This window comes from Eriocheir sinensis, chromosome 66 (genome assembly GCF_024679095.1).
Source record: "Eriocheir sinensis breed Jianghai 21 chromosome 66, ASM2467909v1, whole genome shotgun sequence".
NCBI lineage: Eukaryota > Metazoa > Arthropoda > Malacostraca > Decapoda > Varunidae > Eriocheir > Eriocheir sinensis.
In genome coordinates, this window is record NC_066574.1 from 7263001 (window position 1) to 7284388 (window position 21388).

The following is a 21388-nucleotide window of genomic DNA, read 5'->3' on the forward strand; positions in this document are numbered from 1 at the left end:
CTTGATTTGAAACTGACTCACTGAGGGCCATATTCTTAAACATTTCGGCGCCCAAACACACACATTTGACAAGGCTTTCGTACGAGCTTAGGGCATTTCCAAGGGTAGTTTTATGACCCTGGTGGTAGTTTGACCCTTCCTCTGTATCGTGAACCTAAAGAAACACACATTTGACAAGGCTTTCATAGGAGCTTAGGGCATTTCCAAGGGTAGTTTTAAGACCCTGGTGGTAGTTTGACCCTTCCTCTGTATCGTGAACCTAAAGAAACACACATTTGACAAGGCTTTCATAGGAGTTTAGGGCATTTCCAAGGGTAGTTTTATGACCCTGGTGGTAGTTTGACCCTTCCTCTGTATCGTGAACCTAAAGAAACACACATTTGACAAGGCTTTCATAGGAGTTTAGGGCATTTCCAAGGGTAGTTTTATGACCCTGGTGGTAGTTTGACCCTTCCTCTGTATCGTGAACCTAAAGAAACACACATTTGACAAGGCTTTCATAGGAGTTTAGGGCATTTCCAAGGGTAGTTTTATGACCCTGGTGGTAGTTTGACCCTTCCTCTGTATCGTGAACCTAAAGAAACACACATTTGACAAGGCTTTCGTAGGAGTTTAGGGCATTTCCAAGGGTAGTTTTATGACCCTGGTGATAGTCTGACTTCTTTTCTGTACCATGAATCTTAAGAACACACTCATGAAGACCCTATTGATCTCCTTTTTGGCCTTTGAAAATAGCTTATATGAGAGGTGAAAGTGTCTAAGAATATCGACCTGAACCAGAATAAGTATAATGCTAAGATTTATATCTATCAGTATTCTCACGATCATTCAGTAAAACGCTCTATCTACCGATCTGCATGTATTTTTCTTCAGTGTCCAATCCTCATTAGCACACTCTCCATAACATCGCGTTCTGTACTGATTCACTTTATTTTCTACCCACCTGTTGTGTTCTTTGTTTTTCTTCTCCCTGGCTATATTATGCCTCACGAGAAGAGACAAACACTGTATTTTCTACCCATCTGTTGTGTTCTTTGCTTTTCCTCTCCCTGGCTATATTCTGCCTCACGAGAAGAGACAAACACTGTATTTTCTACCCATCTGTTGTGTTCTTTGTTTTTCCTCTCCCTGGCTATATTATGCCTCACGAGAAGAGACAAACACTCACAGCATACATCACACCACTCACACGTCGACACAGGGCAAAATCATCAGTGTATAAATCCTCCCATTGAATTACAGACACTCGCTAAACTGACCATTATTATTATCGTTTAGAATAAGATGTAAAGATGCACAACTAACATAGCAATATCTACATGCAGAATATATCATAACATAACTATAACACACACACACACACACACACACACACACACACACACACACACACACACACACACACAAAACATAACCCCCCCCCACACACACACACACACACACACACAAACTTACCCTACCACGAACTAACGCTTCCTAACCCTAACTCTAAGCATACACAAGGCAGGAGAAAGACAGTCACTCATTACCTCGTACAGGGAAGCCAGTGATTCAAGCGTCCTGGCCCGTCTTGAGCTATACCGAATGGAGCTGCTGCGGTCGAACTGAGGAGAGGATGGGAGGCAGGCGGGAGGCATGAGCACATTGTTTATGGTCAGGCAGCAGGCAGGCCACACGGGGCGGGGGGTGAGGGAGGGAAGAGGAGGGGTAGGAGGAGGAGAAGGAAGAGGAGAAGGAAGAGGAAGAGGAGGAGGGGGGGGGATAGAATGGATGGTTGGAGTTGGAGGAGGAGGAGGAGGAGGAGGATAACAGAGGTGGTCGTAATTGGAGTATTAGGAGGAGGAGGAGGAGGACTAGGAGGAGGAAGGGGGTAGTAGAGGTGGTTGTAGTGGTAGTAATAGTAGTAGTAGTAGTAGTGGGTAGTTTTTACAGGGTTGGGGAAGGGCTCGAGCATTGTAACATGTTAGCTAATATTAAGGGAGGAGGGTCTGGGCTGGGGTGAGTTAGGTTGCAGTTGTGGTGGTGGTGGTGGTGGTTGTGGTGGAGGTTACGTATGTACAGGCGGTGGGTCGTTGACTTTCTAATTAGGTTTAAGGTTTCCGCGTCACGGTTGTGGATTCGTACCGCAAAAAAAAAAAAAAAAAAAAAATTATCTCCCGGAAAGTGCGTGTTTGTAATCATGACTATATACAACGAAAAGCGTCAGAATTGTTGGCATAAGAGAAAAATTGATGAGAAAACACAATCTTGCCTTTTGAATGAGGTAGACTGCGAGGATGAAAAATGCTTGCTACAGGAATGCTATTACCCCGACCAGCGATGCCAAATTGTCGTACTCTGAACATTGTATTTTTATCATTTTCAGGCCTAAAACTCTCGTACCTTTACAAATAACGATCGGAAATTAAAGTTACCGTTGAGAATGTTAAATAGTGATGGTTTTCTTTAATTTCCGCAATAGTTATTATGTTAAAAATCACGTAAAAAAAAAAAAAGTGTTAGGCGAGTGAGTGCACCAAAGACTGCAGTATAAAAAAATGAGTCGAGAAAAAAGTAGAAACGAAAATAGAAGTCTTGTCACGGCATAACAGAGCCGATGGTTTTTCTTTGTTTCATTAACTTTTACTTGCCCGCCGCACGCACGCTTACACCCACACGCCCTTACGTTGTTGTACTAAAAAGACTGGTGAGAGAGAGAGAGAGAGAGAGAGAGAGAGAGAGAGAGAGAGAGAGAGAGAGAGAGAGAGAGAGAGAGAGAGAGAGAGAGAGAGAGAGTTGGAGGAGGAGGAGGAGGAAGAAAAGATGTAGGAAAGAAGTAAGGAGAGAAGAAAGGAAGGAAGGTCAGGTTAGGACAAGAGGGAGATAAAGCAGAGAGAGAGAGAGAGAGAGAGAGAGAGAGAGAGAGAGAGAGAGAGAGAGAGAGAGAGAGAGAGAGAGAGAAGAACCGGATTAACTATTTCAGCCAAACTAAAACTGATATTAGATTGGAGTAATGTAATTTTAACTTTTTTTTTTTTTTTTAATATCGACCCTTCATATTCAGACTCTTAGTACAAAATCTCTGACTTCCTGCTCGCCAGTAACGTGAAAAGAACCGTATTAACTATTTAAGCCAAACAAAAACTGATATTAGATTGGAGTAAAATATCAACCCTTCACATTTAGACTTTTAGTACATCAACTCTGACTTCCTGCTCGCCAGTAACGTGAAAAGAACCGAATTAACTATTTAAGCCAAACTAAAACTGATATTAGATTGGAGTAATGTAAATTTAACGTTGTTTTTTTTGTGTTTTTTGTTTTATAATATCAACCCTTCACATTCAGACTTTTAGTACATCAACTCTGACTTCCTGCTCGCCAGTAACGTGAAAAGAACCGGATTAACTATTTCAGCCAAACAAAAGCTAATATTAGATTGGAGTAATGTAATTTTAACGCTTTTTTTTTTTTAATATCAATCCTTCACATTCAGACTTTTAGTACATCAACTCTGACTTCCTGCTCGCCAGTAACGTGAAAAGAACCGGATCAAGAATTTCAGTCAAGCAAGAACTATGTAATTTCAGACTGCAGTAATATTTTTTTTTTTAACTGGGCGGGTATCTTTTCCAATGTTTACTTTTTTTCACATTCAGACTCTCAGCACAACAATTTTAAAACGAAAAGTCACAACAAAAATCGAAGTAGCTATGTATTAATTTTTCACATTCTTACTCCAAGTAGTAGTATTTTTAAAAGAAAAGCAAAACTCACAACAAAACCACGAAGCAGCTTTGTATTAGTCTACTATTTCATTCTTACTCCAAGTAGTACTATTTTTAAAAGAAAAGCAAAACTCACAACAAAACCACGAAGCAGCTTTGTATTAGTCTTTCACATTCTTACTCCAAGTAGTAGTATTTTTAAAAGAAAAGCAAAACTCACAACAAAACCACGAAGTAGCTTTGTATTAGTCTACTCTTTCACATTATTACTCCAAGTAGTACTATTTTTAAAACGAAAGCAAAAGTCTACAACAAAAACTTTAAGTAACTTTATATTAATGTTTCAACTTTCCCGTCATGTTCTTCCCAGCATGATAAGTCCAACGGGGAGGTTTTTTTTTCATTCTCCATTTCTATTTCCGCGTAACTGTTGCCAAGTAAATAAAAATAAGAAAAACATTCCCACCACTTAAAGTAGCCTTGTATTACTATTTCAACTTCGTGCCGTCGTGTTTTATGTAATACTGTAATATGTTGAGCGGGGATTTTTTTTCTTCATTCTCTTCATTTCTATTTCTTCGTAAACAATAAACTATCAATCAGTGAAAGAAAAGTATTGCCACCACAAAACAACCTCTTCCACCACCACCACCACCACCACCACCACCACCACAGAAACAAAATAACGGGACAAGGAAATGCACATACAATATCGATCATGGTAACAGTTATAAAAATGCAAAGATATTAATGAACAATCAAACATCTAAACATACATCAGCGTTGCCAAATTATCGTACTCATCGCATTGTATTGTCGTAGTTTCTGACCAATGACCATAGCAAAAGAGCACATAGAAACATCAATAAATAGGAGTTTTAACGTTAACTTCAATTTTCTATCGTCATTTGTGTAGGTACGAGAGTTTGAGGCTTAAAAAGGATGAATACAATGTGGTGAATACGATAATCTGGCAACGCTGACATACATCTACATACGTATTTAAAGGGTCACACATGCTCAAAAATTAACATTAAAAAACTCACACAGTAGCTGAGTCAGGGTTACATAACAGGGTAAAAATAAAAGAAAACAATGATAAAAATACTTCCATTATTAGCAACATTCGTAAAAATAGAAATTAAAATAAAAACTACACAACGACAATCTTAAAATTTCGTTCCACTTGCAATTGTTTGAAAGAAAAAGGAGGTTACGTAATGAGAGAGAGAGAGAGAGAGAGAGAGAGAGAGAGAGAGAGAGAGAGAGAGAGAGAGAGAGAGAGAGAGAGAGAGAGAGAGAGAGAGAGAGAGAGAGAGAGAGAGAGAGAGAGGTGGGGGAGGGGGGAGGAGGAGGAAGAAAAGATGTAGATAAGAGGTAGGGAGGGAAGAAAGGAAGGAGGTCAGGTTAGGAGAGAGAGAGAGAGAGAGAGAGAGAGAGAGAGAGAGAGAGAGAGAGAGAGAGAGAGAGAGAGAAAAATTGATTGATTGATAGTTTATTGTTGCAAGTAAACAACAAAGGAGAGAGAGAGAGAGAGAGAGAGAGAGAGAGAGAGAGAGAGAGAGAGAGAGAGAGAGAGAGAGAGAGAGAGAGAGAGAGAGAGAGAGAGAGAATATTAGTTACAACATGAAGATAATGTAAAGAAAACAAGAAAACACGACACGAAACTAGAACAGAAGAAACAAGAGACAAGAATTAACATAGAAAACAAACATCGGAGGGGTAACTCAAGCAACTGCGGGGACCAAACAACCAACCTCACAAAAATCAACCTAACCCCTTTTAACACTATACTTACGGGCGCGCTGGTCCGGCCGGAGTAGCCAAAGGCGCTGCTGCTGCTCCCAATGTTGTAGAGGCTTTTGATCTGGTCCATGCCGGGCGCCGCGAGGAAGATGACGTATGGTAACATCTCGCTCGAGTTACGAAGGTATTTCAGGGACTGCGGGAGAGGAGGCAGGTGAGGGGAAGGTGGAGGTTAAGAAAGAGGAAAAGAAAGAGAAACCAAGGCAAGAAAATAGCATGCAAGGAGTATAGAGAAGAAAGGTTAAGGAAGAGGAACAGAAAGAGGAACCAAGGAGGGGAGAGGATATCATGTGAGAAAGAGGTCTGCGAGGAAGGAGGGCGCGTGAAAGAGAGGTCAGGTAAAGACGGAGAAAAGAAAGAGATTACCATAACATCATCTTTTTGCGCTTCGAAATCTAATGGGAAAAATATAGGTGGATAGTTAGATAGATAGACAGATAGAGAAAAAAAAGAGTAGGATATCAGAAACTGTGTATTATCTTTGCTGGGATGAAAGTGAGAAATACTGCTAGAGGAAGGTGTGTGACAGATAGATCAGAGAGGGAGAAGGTGAAAAGGGAAGAGTATGTTAACTAGGTAAAGATAGACAGCGTATGAGAGAGATGGGAAGACAGGTGAGATGAGAAAGGGGAGAGGGACGAAAGGTGTGTGTGGGAGAGATGGAGGGAACAGGGAGATAAAGAAATAGACACTGAAGCAAAGAGACACCAGGTTAGCGAGATGGTAGGAGAGGTGAGGTTTGAAGGGGCAGTGAAGGGAGGGAGGAGAAGTGTATGGTGAAGGAGAGATGAAGGATGAGGGGATGAAGAGCACTTGAGGTAGAAATACGTGACTTTGTGTGAAAGAACAAAAGCTGGTAGACGAGAGTAGAGGCGAGAGGGTGAATGGGAGGAGAGAGAAAAGAAAGGAAAGAATAGACAACACAGGAATAGAAGAAACGTTGTAAAGAAAAAACGTCAAAGAGAAAGAGAAAGAAAACGCAAAGAGGATAACAAAGGGGAGGAGAAAGAGAAAAAGAAGGAAAGAATAGACAACACAGGAATAGAAGAAACGTTGTAAAGAAAAAACGTGAAAGAGAAAGAGAAAGAAAACGCAAAGAGGATAACAAAGGGGAGGAGAAAGAGAAAAAGAAGGAAAGATTATACAACAACATAGGAAAGAAAAAAACGTCAAAGAGAGAAAGAAAACTCAAACAGGGTATCGAAGGGTTCACACGTACCGCGGGGGAACAGTCCAACACACACATTTTGCCAGAGCGGATGACCGATAGGATGGAGTCGATCTTGGTGCCGTAGAGGTTAGCGTTCAGCTCCCCGTACTCGAGGTAGCGGTGGTGGCGTATGTCAGCTTCCATGGCCTCCCGCGTGGTGAAATGGTACGCCTTCCCGTCCTCCTCCAACTCCCGCATCGGCCGTGTAGTGTCTGAAGGGGAACAGAGAGAGATGTCAGACGATATTTCTCTTGGTTGAAGGGAAGGGATTGTTTGTCTACTTCTTTCTGTCTGGAGGGTAAGATAATAACAGAGAGTACAGAGGAACAATCAGAGTATCTTTTTCTTGCTGCACAGAGAGAAACGGTCTATCTTTTTTCTTGGTTGAAGGGAGAAGGATTGTTTGTCTACTTCTTTCTGTCTGGAGGGTAAGATAGTAACAGAGAGTACAGAGGAACAATCAGAGTATCTTTTTCTTGCTGCATAGAGAGAAACGGTCTATCTTTCTCTTGGTTGAAGGGAGAAGGATTGTTTGTCTACTTCTTTCTGTCTGGAGGGTAAGATAATAACAGAGAGTACAGAGGAACAATCAGAGTATCTTTTTATAGAAAGAACGAAAGAAGCGACGAGGAAAAAGATTAAAAGAGAACGGAAGAAAACGGGAAGGAAAACAAATGAAAATCAGCAACACACACAGACAGGATGCAGAAACACAAAGATAGACAGGTATACAGACTGACAGAGACAAACACTAACCCACACAGACGAAGAGGCATCAGAACAAACACAGACATAGATAGACGGGTATACAGACTGACACAGACAAACACTAACCCACATAGACGAAGAGGCATCAGAACAAACACAGACATAGATAGACGGGTATACAGACTGACACAGACAAACACTAACCCACACAGACGAAGAGGCATCAGAACAAACACAGACATTCATTTAGACGGTCACAAACAGACAGAAACAGCTACACAGGCTAACAGACACACAAGCAAACAAACAAACAATGGGTGCAGAGTCTTCCATCGTTGTTCAGTCCATTCTACTCACGAGGGATGATGGTGCCGAATTTTGACGGGTCCGAGGCGATGATGCGGTTCTTGAGGGTCCTTTTGCCAACGCCGTGACTGCCTATGAGCACCAGCGTCTTGCGCATAAAGGGAGGCATGCGGGCAACCTCCTCGTACAGTATCAGCTCCGCCTGGTCGAAGTCGGTGCTCTTCTTTGTCGAAAACATCATCTTCTTCTTGCGCTTCGAAATCTAAATGGGAAAAAGATAGGTGGATAGTTTGTTTGTTTGTTTGTTTTGTTTTTTCACAACAAAGGAGACAGCTCAAGGGCACAAAAAAAGAAAACAATTATAAGAAAAGCCCGCTACTCGCTGCTCTTAAAAAAAATAAAGAATCAAAAGAGGTGGCCGAAAGAGAGGTCAATTTCGGGAGGAGAGGTGTCCTGATAACCTCCTCTTGAAAGAGTTCAAGTCGTAGGCAGGAGGAAATACAGATGAAGTTAGATAGATAGATAGAGAAAAAAAGTAGGATTTCAGAAACTGTGTATTGTCTTTGCTGATATGAAAGTATTAAATACCTCGGGGAATGAAATTGACATCGTACTATATTACACAAGATATAGATAGATAGATAGATAGAGAAAAAAAAGTAGGATTTCAGAAATTGTGTATTGTCTTTGCTGGTATGAAAGCGTGAAATACCTCGGGGAATGAATTTGACATCGTACTATATTACACAAGATATAGGTAGATAGATAGATAGATAGATAGATAGAGAAAAAAAGAGTAGGATTTCAGAAACTGTGTATTGTCTTTGCTGGTATGAAAGTGTGAAATACCTCGGGGAATGAATTTGACATCACAGTATATTACAAAAGATACTGCATCCATTGTTTGCTTGTTTGCTTGTGTGTCTGTTAGTCTGTGTAGCTGTTTCTGTCTGTTTGTGACCGTCTAAATGAATGTCTGTGTTTGTTCTGATGCCTCTTCGTCTGTGTGGGTTACTGTTTGTCTGTCAGTCTGTATACCCGTCTACCTTTGTGTTTCTGCATCTGTCTGTCTGTAAACCTGTACTATATCTTTGTCTGTATGTCAGTGTATATGAATGTCTGTGTTTGTTCTGATGCCTCTTCGTCTGTGTGGGTTACTGTTTGTCTGTCAGTCTGTATACCTGTCTATCTTTGTGTTTCTGCATCTGTCTGTCTGTAAACCTGTACTATATCTTTGTCTGTATGTCAGTGTATATGAATGTCTGTGTTTGTTCTGATGCCTCTTCGTCTGTGTGGGTTACTGTTTGTCTGTCAGTCTGTATACCTGTCTACCTTTGTGCTTCTGCATCTGTCTGTCTGTAAACCTGTACCATATCTTTGTCTGTATGTCAGTGTATATGTATCTGTGTGTCTGTTTGTGCCTGAGTGTGTGGTTCTGCCAGTCTGTCTGTCTGTGCATGTGTATCTGTCTGTCTGTGCCTGTGTGGGTGCCTCTGCTGCTCTGTGCCTCACCCTCGTGCCACAGATGCCGATCTTATGCACGTAGTCGAACTCCTGTCGTACGAAGGCCTTGCGTCGCTCCTCCAGCTCCTGCGAGGGGATCAGACCCGTCCGCCGACCGCCGCCGACCACCTGCGCCTGCCACCAGTTGGGGTCTGATTGGTCCACGATCTGTCGGGGAGAAAATTGGGTAGTTAGGTTGATTGGGCGATTTGGGTTCATTGGTATGGTTAGTTAATGGTCTATTGGGGAGGAATCGGGTAGTTTAGACGGTGATTAGGGTTGATTGGTATGGTTAGTTAATGGGTGTGTCTTAATGGGTGTGTTAGGGAGTGATTGGGTGGAGGAGTTAAATGACTGGTTGTGTTATGGAGAGTTGATTGGGGATTGATTTAGTCGCTGGCTGATTGTCTTGTTTCTTGATTGATTGGTTTGTTGATTGGGTGGGAGTTGTGTGATTGGAGGGATTAGTAAAATGGTCATATCATCGCGGGGAGGAGGAGGAAAAGAGAGAAGAAGAAGAAAAAAAGAAGAAAAAGAAGAAGAGGAAGAAGAAGAGAAGAAGAAAAAGAGGAAGAAGAAGAGGAGGAGGAAGAAGAAGAAGAAGAGAAAAGATGGAAAAAAAAGAAACTGTGGATGAAGAGGAAGAATATATATAAATAGATAGATAGATAGATATAGATAGATAGATAGATATAAACAGAGAGAAAAATAAGTGTTTAGTGTGTACTACTATTTTTACACTCATTATCTGTATTCAAATATATATTTTTTTATGTCCCAAACACCACATACATAAAGACCAACCATACCCTTTATACCGGTGCCATTTTCTTCAGTCATTATCGTACTTATCGCATTGCATTCTCGTACTTTCTGACCAATAGCAAAAAACAAACAAACAAACATCAATAAATAGGAGTTTTAACGTTAACTCCAATTTTCCATCGTTATGTGTCTAGGTACGAGAGTTTGAGGCTTAAAAGTAAAAAGTACGATGTGGTGAATACGATAATCTGACAACGCTGCACTCGGCTAATTTTGTATAGTAGAGAGACGAGGAGGATGTTAGGCAAGTATTCGCTACCCGGTATACCTTGATTTATTCCGCTTCGCTTTCATTATTCACGCTGTCAAGTCGCCTCTCTTCCTAAACGTTGCCATTAGGATTGTTCTGCGTGACCATTGTTAGCTGTTGTTCAGTGTGGCAGTAACGTGTTTTTGTGTGTGACCTTGATGCCGCGTGTATGAGAGAGAGAGGCAGACAGACAGACAGAGACCAAAAAATAACAGAAAAGCAGGTGAAAAGAGACAGACAGAGATAAAAAAGGATAGAGAGGAGAACAAACAAACAGATAGACAGACAGAGACAGACAGACAGAGACCAAAAAATAACAGAAAAGCAGGTGAAAAGAGACAGACAGAGATAAAAAAGGATAGAGAGGAGAACAAACAAACAGATAGACAGACAGACAGAGACCAAAAAAAAACAGAAAAACAGGCGGAAAGAGACAGACAGACAGAGAAAGAAGGATAGAGAGGAGAACAAACAAACAGATAGACAGACAGAGAGACAGACACAAAAAAACAGAAAAACAGGCGGAAAGAGACAGACAGCTACAGAAAAAGAAGGATAGAGAGGAGAACAAACAAACAGATAGACAGACAGACAGACAGACACACACATAAAAAACAGAAAAACAGGCGGAAAGAGACAGACAGAGACAGAGAAAGAAGGATAGAGAGGAGAACAAACAAACAGATAGACAGACAGAGAGACAGACACAAAAAAAAACAGAAAAACAGGCGGAAAGAGACAGACAGAGACAGAGAAAGAAGGATAGAGAGGAGAACAAACAAACAGATAGACAGACAGAGAGACAGACACACAAAAAACAGAAAAACAGGCGGAAAGACACAGACAGAGACAGAGAAAGAAGGATAGAGAAGAAAACAAACAAATAGTGAGATAAGGAGAGACAGAAAGACATGAAAATAAAACAATAAAACACACACACACACACACACACACACACACACACACACACACACACACACACACACACTAACCTGTAGGATATCCCCCTTGGTGAATTTGAGTCCTATTTCCTGCGGGGTCTGGGAGGGGCAGGTGGGCAGCAAGGAGTCGTCGGTGGGGTCGTAGGAGTAGAGGGCGCGCATGTAGCACTGAAAGAACGACAACGATCAACACCAGCGCCACTAACGAACATAAGGGTCGTATTTTAAAACGGGTCGTATTTTAAAACATTTCGTCGCCCAAGTTCACATATTCGACATGGCTTTCGTAGGAGCTGTAGGGCTTTCCAGGGGTAGTTTTATGACCCTGGTGGTAGTTTGACCCTTCTTCTGTGCCATGAACCTTAAAAAACACTCATGAAAACCCGATTGATCCCCTTTAGAAATAGTTGATGTGAGAAGCGATGGTGTCTTAAAATACAGCCCTAACCCCCCAAACCTATCCACCCGACCACTGGGGGAGGCAACACAAGCCCTCCAAGAGACACTATAGGAGGCGGGGCACACAGCCTTCCACCATTCGCGCACGACAAAAAGTGATAAATGAAAAAGTAAATAAACATCGCGTCACGAACATTTACGCACACCGGAAAGTAATGAATGTGTAAATAAATGTTTGATAGATAAATGAAGATTGATTAATAAATGCCCGAAGGTGAATGAATCTATGAATAAACGAGGATAAGAGGAAAGAGAAAATAAACATAAACGCAAGATATAATTCAATAATATGCATCAGTACAGTGAATGAAAGTTTGATAGATGAATAAATGCGCGAATTAATAAATAAACGAAGGTAGTACATAAAATAAACAAATATAAACGTAAGATAGAATGAAATAAAGTACACAAAATAGAAAGTTGATAAGAATGAAAATACTACTACTACTACTACTACTACTACTGTTACTACTACTACTACTACTACTACTACTAATAATAATAATAATAATAATAATAATGATAGTGGTAATAACAATAAATTGATATATGAAAAATCACTCCAGTAAATACGTTAGCATGGAGTTAGAAAGCCAGACCGACAGACACATGCATAAGTGTTACGTTATAAAAGTGTAGAGTTTAAATTAAGGTGACAGTGTTGATGACCAGCAGCATCAACACACTAAGAAAAGGAAAATATCAGCACCAACACTTCTAGCATTTTTTTTTTCTTACAGTAAAGGAGACAGTTCAAGGGCGTAAAGAAAAATATAAAAATTAAAAAAAAAAGCCCACTGCTTACTGCTCCTGAATAAAGGTCAAAGGAGTGGCCAAAAAGAGAGGTCAATTTCGGGAGGAGAGATGAATGAAAACTAGTATCTATTAAGCGTCATAAAAAAGTGTTGATTCAAATGGAAATAAGTGATATAATTAAGCTGTTTAAAAATAATGATGAAAAAGCTATTCAAACTAAAATAAGAACGAGCATGCTTATATTCGTTTTGCATTGCGTGACGTGACTAATAAACTTTAACATGCAACACAAAAATGGACTTTGACAATGTACTTTAAGATTGCTCAGATAACATATAAAGATTCATACCAATAGTAGACACAACACCTGAGAATTGGCAACACTGTACAGAAGCATCATAGCACTACATTCATCAAAGTATTGCGTGCATCATATCATCAGCATCATCACAACACAGTAAGCAACAAAAACACTACACAGAAGCATCGCAACACAATACATGTCACCGCAACACAGCGTAACAAGCAACACAACGACTACAGTAACACAGCACTCTCATAGCAAGACTAATTAGGCCAATGACCCGGAGTATTTAACAAGATCTAGGTGTGAGGCATTACCATAACGGTGTGTGTGTGTGTGTGTGTGTGTGTGTGTGTGTGTGTGTGTGTGTGTGTGTCCGCTAATCATTTCTACAATCACACAATGCCAGCTTGCAAGGAACACATAAAGCCAGTCATCACCAAACACCACTACATGCAACACCACCATCACCACCACCATCACCACCCTTGCCTTTCTGTTGTTAGGTGTCCACAAGCAAGCACTCAGCACCCGCACGGCCGCCCGAGTCCAACAAGAAACAAACTAGTAACCTACGACAACACTTACGATGGTCTTGGTGGAGTCGGGGTGGAGGCTGCTGGTTACCTGGTTGGCGGCGGGCGGGTCCAGTAGCGCCGGGATCACCTTCAGGGTCACGGAGTCTCGACACTTGGCGACCTCCTCGTGTAGCGCCTGCAGCGTCATCACCTGACAAAGGAAAGAAGCGTTAGCCTGACCTCAGCCTTCAATGCCTGTGTTTCGCAGATTAACGAATGGAAGCACAAATAGTTGCTTTCCGCGTAACACAAGTTCACAAATGAAAGTATCAAGAGCTGTCTTAAAATGTTAATGGACATATAAATCTACATATGCTATTTTTGTTTGGTCGTCAGTGAATCATAGGCAATGGTCACTCCAAGGCAAGGGACGAAGAATAGCGCTGACAGTATATTTTCTCAATGGCTCTGAACACCAGACTTCTATTCGAGCCTCAGAGGTGAACAAACTGGCGAGAAAAGATAGTTGCACATTTTGGTGGCTGCACGGCCTCTTGTTGTCTGTGATAATGATTACAAAGGCACCTGAGGCTCCTGGCACCCTGCAGGACTCACCTCCACGCCGTTGACCTCACAGATGGCGTCGCCTACGTGTAGGAGTCCCTGTCTGTCGATGGAGCCTCCCGCCATTATCCTTGCGATGATGAGGCAGCCCGGCTCGTCCTCCCGCACGGTAAGGCCCAGAGGCTCGTCGGGTTTCTTCCGGAGGCCCACCATCCTGATGGTGTCCACCGGGTAGCCATTCTCCTCCGGCATGAAGGTGGCGTTGTTGTGGCAGCCGTTGACTCCGTTGGTGATGACTTCCCCCGCGTGCCTCCGGTCCGCTATCGTGTCATGGGTGTCCAGCAGCGCCTGGGCCGAGGGAGAGTTAGAAGGGGGACTCAGTCTCGGCCCTCGGACCTCTGACGCTGCACTGGCCTTGGCCACGCGGGGAGGATGGAACCAAAAGACGAGTTTGGGGGTGTTTAGGTGTGTGTGTGTGTGTGTGTGTGTGTGTGTGTGTGTGTGTGTGTGTCAGAATGTTTTTTCGCCCTCTCGTGTGTCAGTTACAGTAAACTACAACAAAATGTATGTGTATGCATGTGTGTGCATATAATATAGTCGTCTGCGTGAGGAGTCTGGCGTTGATATTACCGCCATGGACGTGTCAGTCACCGAACCTATCCTAAATATAGCAAATCTGCATCTTACTCTCTACTAGATATATCCACATCAAAAACATATTTCACATTATCATTACTGTTTTACAATCTACCAAGTGTAAGCGTACCACACAATAGGTTAGCTCTACGTTCAAACAGTCCAGTCCGATAAGTCCGTGTGTGTGTCTGAGGAACCTTCCTTGAGGGTCTGGAGGCGTGAGGGGAAGCGCATCACCATCGTTCAAGAAAGCAGCAGCCAGGAAGCGACACTCAAAGATCTACTTAAGGCCGGATTAGGGAGACTTACTTTTAACGTGCAGGACTTTCTCTTTTTAATCTTCATAGGTGTTAGACAGGGTAAGGGAAGAGGGGAGGGTAAGGCAAGGTTTTCATTGTGTGGGTGTGTTTTGTAAGCCTTGTCGAACCTCTTGCCTTTGTAATGATATACCAATGTTTGGGAAGGAAGGGTGGTTGCTCACTTCCCTTCACCCCACAGACACACACACACACACACACACACACACACACACACACACACACACACACACACACACACACACACACTATGATCTTGACCTGCTCTATATATAATTCTCTCTCTCTCTCTCTCTCTCTCTCTCTCTCTCTCTCTCTCTCTCAACACACACACACATACCAACACGCCGCGTCCAATCTGTATGTCTGTCTGTGTGTCAAGGAGTCAGTCGACCAACCGGCCACATGCATCACAACCCACTACAGGAAGCGAGGAATAGGAATACTGGAATGGGAAGATCAGGACTACAAAGAGAGCCTTCAAAAAGTCGTAACTCTTCGCTCGGTAAAACGACGAAGAGAATCAAACACTACCGCTACGTCACACCATAAAAAAAAACAGTAGATAGACACACGGAAGATTGGTTTTAGTCTTGGAAATTTAGCTTATATCCACAAATACCAACACCTTTCTAATGCATCGATAAACACACTAGGAAGATGAGGGTCGTTGAGGAGCGAATATAAAACGCGTAGCAGCTACGTATCACCACCAACAGCATCAGCATCAACAAAAGTAGCCTCGAGACCCAGGGGAAAACAGTAACACACAGGCTGCAGGAGCGCGTGGCCGTTTGCGTGGATTGTTGGCTCAGGACTAGGGCAAGGGAGGGTCAGCCAGCCATCAGACGCCTCGGGAGCCTGCCGTCAACAAAATAGAGGTGTGGCGGGACACGCTCATGCAAGACACTTTCCAACCCAGGTGTGTGTGGGATGAGCAAGACAACAGGTGCACGACGGTCCGCGGGCTTACATAACGCCAGACTGAGCACACGCCAGTGGCCATACCAGCAGGTGAGGCCGCTGCAGGAGCTCGGCCAACTCTTGTGACGGCGCGCTAGTCGAGCCCTCGCACAGAAGGAGGAGCTGCGAGGCGAGTTTGCCACTGCCGGTCGAGACAGGCTCTACCACCCCCACGCCGTCCTCCAACGTGTCCTGTACCTGCGGGGAGGGAAAGACACGGGTTAGGTCAGGTCAGGTCTGCCACTCCTTCATGTGGTGGTGAGGGGAGTGTGACGTGAGAGGACTGAAAGAAAGGGAACACTAATCGCACACTCCCATGACGTTAAGGGACACTGTGACAGGGAAAGAAAACTAAATAAGAAAAGACATTCACGCGGTCTGAAGAGAAGAATGTGTGATGTTATGACAGAAAGTTGAAAAAAGGGAACACTAATCGCACACTCCCATGACGTTGATGTGGGAGAAAAACTATAAACTGCATAAGAAAAAAGACAACTGTCCACATGGTCTAACCCCCTTGGCTGCGGATTTCCTACAAGAAGACCTCACCAAGCTACAGGAATGGAACAAAAAGTGGCTGCTACAATTAAATGAAGAAAAATGTAAAGTCCTGCACATTGGGAGGGGATATCCAGCATTCCAATACCACATGGGAAACACTCCACTATCCACCACAGAGGCAGAGAAAGACATGGGAGTGTATGTGTTACCAGGCTACCGGTGAAGGCGAAATCTGTACCAATCGCAGCGGACGGGTTAAGAGAAGAAAGTGCAACGAGATGAGAAAAGAGAAAAAGGAGCATTAAAAGGCACAGTGTCATGGGGCTGAGAGAAAGATGTTTGATGTGAATAGAAAGCTGAAAACAGACCAGGTTAAGTGTTACATGTTAATTTCTGGTGTAACGGTGATGGTATTGGTGCTGCCGCGTAACAACACTTTCCAGGCCAACAAGACTGTGAAGAGGAGGAAGAAGATAAGAAGAAAGAAGAGGAGGAGGAGGAGGAGGGATCATATAGGTAGTAGGTTAACCCGGTAGCAGCGACGGGCCAAATTTGTGGCTTTACCGTGTAGCAGCGACGAGCCAAATTTGTGCCATGATTTAAACCCCCCAAAACAGATGATACATAAACTGATCACAAATGCGTTGATATATACTATGAAATGGTTTGCGTGAGTGATGATTTAAAATTTCCTTGTATAGTGTCTGGTGTTTATATTCAAGTTCACAAATTTGATGAAACTATACAGGAAAAGTCTTGTGTATTTAGTGTGGCATCGAAGACCTCCCCATTTTGGATTGTATGGGATTCTATAGTTTGGTTCGGGCTGTTACGAAGACACTGTGTTGGACTGTGAAATTGGCTCTTTGTCCCGCCCAGAAACCCTTGCTAACGCGTCACCATTAAGCTTCTCCTTATACTGAATCTGACGTTCCTTGACGCATATAAGAACTTGGAGTAAGATACAAAGAAAAGATATCCAGGAAAAAAAAAAAACACGTCAAATGAAGTAATGTGGCCTGGACGAAGCGAGTCTGAAGTGTTGAGGCGCTTCGATCATTCCTAGAAAGCATACCTACCAAGTGTGTGTGTGTGTGTGTGTGTGTGTGTGTGTGTGTGTGTGTGTGTGTGTGTGTGTGTGCGTGCGTGTGTGGCGCGCAACACTTGGTCCAAACTTCAGTAATATTTGCAAGTCGATATCGTTAAAATTCCATTAAACACTCGTCAGGTGGAGACAGGGGTCGGGGGGGGGAGGGGGGCACACAGGCTAGTCACCCCCCCACTACCCCCCCCCTTCCCCCCTGTGTCTAAGGTGTGTCGCCGTGCCCCTCGCTGCCTCACCTGCCGCGTCACCACCACGGTCCGGGTCTCCCCTCGTCTACGGGGCGGCGGGGAGGAGCTCATAGCGATCGGCTCATAAATACTGCGCCGTGAAAGCATATGACTCAACACAGGACGCGGCGGCACTGTTTTTTTCCCTCCGTCTTTTGTTTCACTTGCTCTAGATACGTGTTTCCTGCCGGAGGGTCGGAGGAGGGAGGAGGCGCCGCGTGCTGAGGGAAACACGGGGAGGCACTGTACTGGTCTCTGTGTCCGCCTGTCTCACACTCCGCCCCGACACAAGGAGAGCTTCGGCCGAACGTGTTGTTTTGCCTCGTAGCCATGGTGACAGATCAGGCCCGGCCCACCTACGGCTCCAAGTGTGTGTGACAGTAAACACCAACTTCCTGAGGCCAATGTAAAGAACTGAAAGGAAGGATGGCGCGACGGGAGGCTGCAAGGAGGAGGGGCAGGGAGGGGAGGCGCAGGAAGTTGACAATAGAGAGGCACAGGTAGAGTCTCAACAAAGACGCCCAGGAACACTCCCGCGCGTCACCCGAGGGTTTGTGTGTCACGCGTGGGACGGGCGGCTGCTTCCCTGATCTATAACCGTAACGAAACTTGTTCCTCGAGGCTCAGGTGAAACAGGTGGGAGAGTGCCAACCATCCAGATAAAGTAGCCCACGAAACACTATTAAATGAACACCCAAAACCTTGTTCTAAATACACAAAGGCAAGTTTTCCCTTCGTGGCGGCTTGATGCGACTGTGGGAGAATTTTAGAATCAATAACTATAAATATTGATAAGCGTCGCGCCCACACACATGTTTATCATTTATTGCCTGTCGTGCGGCACAGGTGGGCGTGGCGTTAACGTACTCACCCCGGGTCCGCCCACCAACAAGTACAGCACGTTGTCAGTGTCCACCAGGACGCTGAAGGGGCTGCGCGGCTCCATCAGAGGGAGGGCCACCCGCCGCCTCCAGGCAGCGCCGCGCAAAGCAACTCTCACCGCGTCAGGCCGGCTGCATGGTGCTCACGGGGGCGGGAACTTGGAGTACTTGGTAAACACTGCAATCACCGAATTATGTTTTCTGCACTGCACCGCAATTCACTTCCTGCGAGCCTTTCACATGCGCGCTTTTCCCCCTGAGGATGTGTCTCCCTTGCGGCGAGTTGTTTGCGGCAGCGTTCCAGTTGATGAACCTGTACCGGCGGAGGAACGAGTGGGCCGCTTGTGGTCCAGTCTGTGGGCGGCGGGACGGAAGGCCGACAAGGCAGATGACACGATGAAAGAAAAAATGAGTAAATAACTTAGTGGAAATTTGAACTCTCGCAACTAAATTTAGCACGTTTGACGCTCAGGGATCGGTAAGGGCAGGGCAGTGTGCCACGATCACTAGAAGGAGTCTCGTAAATGGCAGATCCTGTTGCAAGTCACACCACCTCCTCACAGCCGGTCCTCCAGCAGCAAAGGTCACCGCTCTCACCGCCGGAGCCTTGGCAACACTGACACTCAGCATTTTATCCATGCACACTGCAAACACCAACAACAACACCAACACCAAATACACCGTCATCACCATCACTAAAAACACCACAAACTATCGCACTATTGCCAACACATTAGCAAACGCACCCACGTTAACACCACATCGCTGCACCGTTCCCCGTCACACTACACGACACCTCACTCATCGACGGCGCTACACGACAGTTCTTTAGCTTTCAATGGTCGAAGAACGCGAAGGACCCGCTTGTGACCTGGAGGACGCCGCCAGGTTGAGTGAGACTGAGAGTGAACGCTTGAGGGTCCCCAGACTGGCCACCAACACCACCACCACCAGCACCACCACTGCCAGCGAGTTCTATGTACGGGGAGGGAAAGCCTATATGTGCTATTTGATCAGGTGGGTGGGGGTGTGGGTGTAAGGGGAGAGAAGGTGCAGGTACTGAGTGTATATGTTCATGTTAATTTAGGCGGGCATTCAGGTGTTCGTCTACTTTTATTGCATTGTGGAGGTGGAGTTTGCTGTGAGCGAGCTGGGAGGAGGAGGAGGAGGAAGGACAGGGGGAGTGGGAAGACGGGAGAAGGAGGAGGGGCGAGGATGGGGGAAGGAGGAGGGGCGAGGATGGGGGAAGGAGGAGGGGCGAGGATGGGGGCGCTGGTCATTTAAGTCGCAACCGTGTCTCGTTAAGCTGGTTACCTGCTTCCGTTGCCTCAAGGTTTGCTGAGGAGGACTGGGAGGGCCGGTGAAGGGGTGGGTGGGTTGTGGTGGGGGCGCTGGAAGTGGTAACGCCGGTGTTGTGGTCGCGGTGTTGTCGCTGGTGGTTGTGGTGAGGTGAGGGGGGGTTCAGTGGTAGTGATGGTTGTGGTGAATGTGGAGGTCGTGGTGTCTGTTGTGTTGCCTCTAATGTCACTGAATAATCAGGTCGGCGAGGGAGAGGTCACTCTTTGGCAGCCCTGGGAGGTGAAGGGGCGTGGGCTGAGCAGGGCAGGGGTGGCGTGGCTTACGCCTGCCGTGGACCTGCTGTCACTCCTCTTGCTGACCCACTGACGGACACACCTGATTGCCACCACTACACCTGTGACCGGGGGGGGGGGGGGGGCGGGACGGCTCACGGGGCCCGGCGGAGCAGTGCGGGGTTGTGGGCGCTGCGGTGGGTTGCGGGGGACACTGGCTGCGGCGGCGGTCTCACAACACGGCTCGCCTGGACGCCTCGTTAAAGACAACCGGAGCTTAACGTTCTTCCCCGTCCCCAGACGTTCAGTGGCTTAGCTCAACGTGCAACTCCGAGCCCACTGACCAGCCTGGGCCGTCCTCACTTCTCGGAGCTAATGTATCAGCGGCCGGACCGGATGCGGCGACTCTCCCCCACGGGAACTCTGCCGCAAAGGTAAAAGGAACGTGGGCGAGGGGAGCGTCACCCTCGAGGCTGTCCTGACGGCGAGTGCGCGACGTTTGAGGCGGTCCAACCACTACTGCCGGGGATAACAACCTGCGTCGCACCCCCCGCCTACCGCGTCCCTTAATCTCCACCTTGTGTGTGCATTTGTGCGTCAGTGCGTGGAGTGTGGCAGTGTCTGAGAACAGCGATGGAGTAGTGTACGGCGCGTGAGAACAGTGGCGGAGTTAAGTATGTAGCGGGTGTGAGGGTGAATGAGGGAAGGGTGATGATGATGAGGGAGTGAGGGTGTGAGGGAACAGTGTGAGGCAGCGTGAGAACAAGAATGAAGGTGATGTATGTAGCGAGGTAGTGTGAGGCTGAATAAGGGAGACGAAGAAACTATATAGGAGGAGGATGACGATGAGTGACTAGTGCATGGGGGTGTGGGGGTGAGCGGGAAGACATGAGAAAGAAGTATCATGAAGCAGCGTCAGGGAGAGTGATGATGATGATGATATAAACGCAGGAACTATGGAAGAGGATGACGATGATGAGGGAGTGACAGTTTGAGAGTTGTCTGGAGTAGGTTTGAAAGGAATAGCATATGGGAGGGTAGTGATGATATTGAGGCAAATACAAAGACCATAGGAGAGGATGACGATGATGAGGGAGTGACAGTTTGAGAGTTGTCTGGAGTAGGTTTGAAAGGAATAGCATATGGGAGGGTAGTGATGATATTGAGGCAGACACAAGAACCATAGGAGAGGGTGACGATGAAGGGTGTGAGAGTGTCAGGGTGTCAGGGAGGGTGAGTACGGTAACAAGGGAGTAGCAGGCGTCACCATTGTCAGATTATCGTACTCAGAGCAAAGTGTTTACCGGTTTCTGACGCATAACTATTGCCA

General features: G+C 45.2%; 1 protein-coding gene across 13 annotated transcripts in view; it reads right to left on the reverse strand.

The window, feature by feature from the left end:
* The window catches only part of LOC126987801 (protein PALS2-like), a 43461-nt gene that overhangs the window by 4488 nt on the left and 17585 nt on the right, over positions 1-21388 (reverse strand). For 8 of the 13 annotated variants that reach the window (XM_050845148.1, XM_050845146.1, XM_050845147.1 and 5 more), the window contains exons 3-11: positions 15819-15971; positions 13909-14205; positions 13364-13504; positions 11308-11424; positions 9250-9408; positions 7789-7999; positions 6733-6935; positions 5506-5649; positions 1530-1604 (exon numbers count right to left, since the gene is read on the reverse strand). In XM_050845148.1, the coding sequence (XP_050701105.1) occupies positions 1530-1604; positions 5506-5649; positions 6733-6935; positions 7789-7999; positions 9250-9408; positions 11308-11424; positions 13364-13504; positions 13909-14205; positions 15819-15971 (1500 nt within the window). Of the gene's footprint in view, positions 1-1529; positions 1605-5505; positions 5650-6732; positions 6936-7788; positions 8000-9249; positions 9409-11307; positions 11425-13363; positions 13505-13908; positions 14206-15783; positions 15972-17615; positions 17776-18477; positions 18726-21388 lie in introns of those variants that run through there. The other 5 variants (XM_050845154.1, XM_050845153.1, XM_050845151.1 and 2 more) reach the window with 5 other exon arrangements.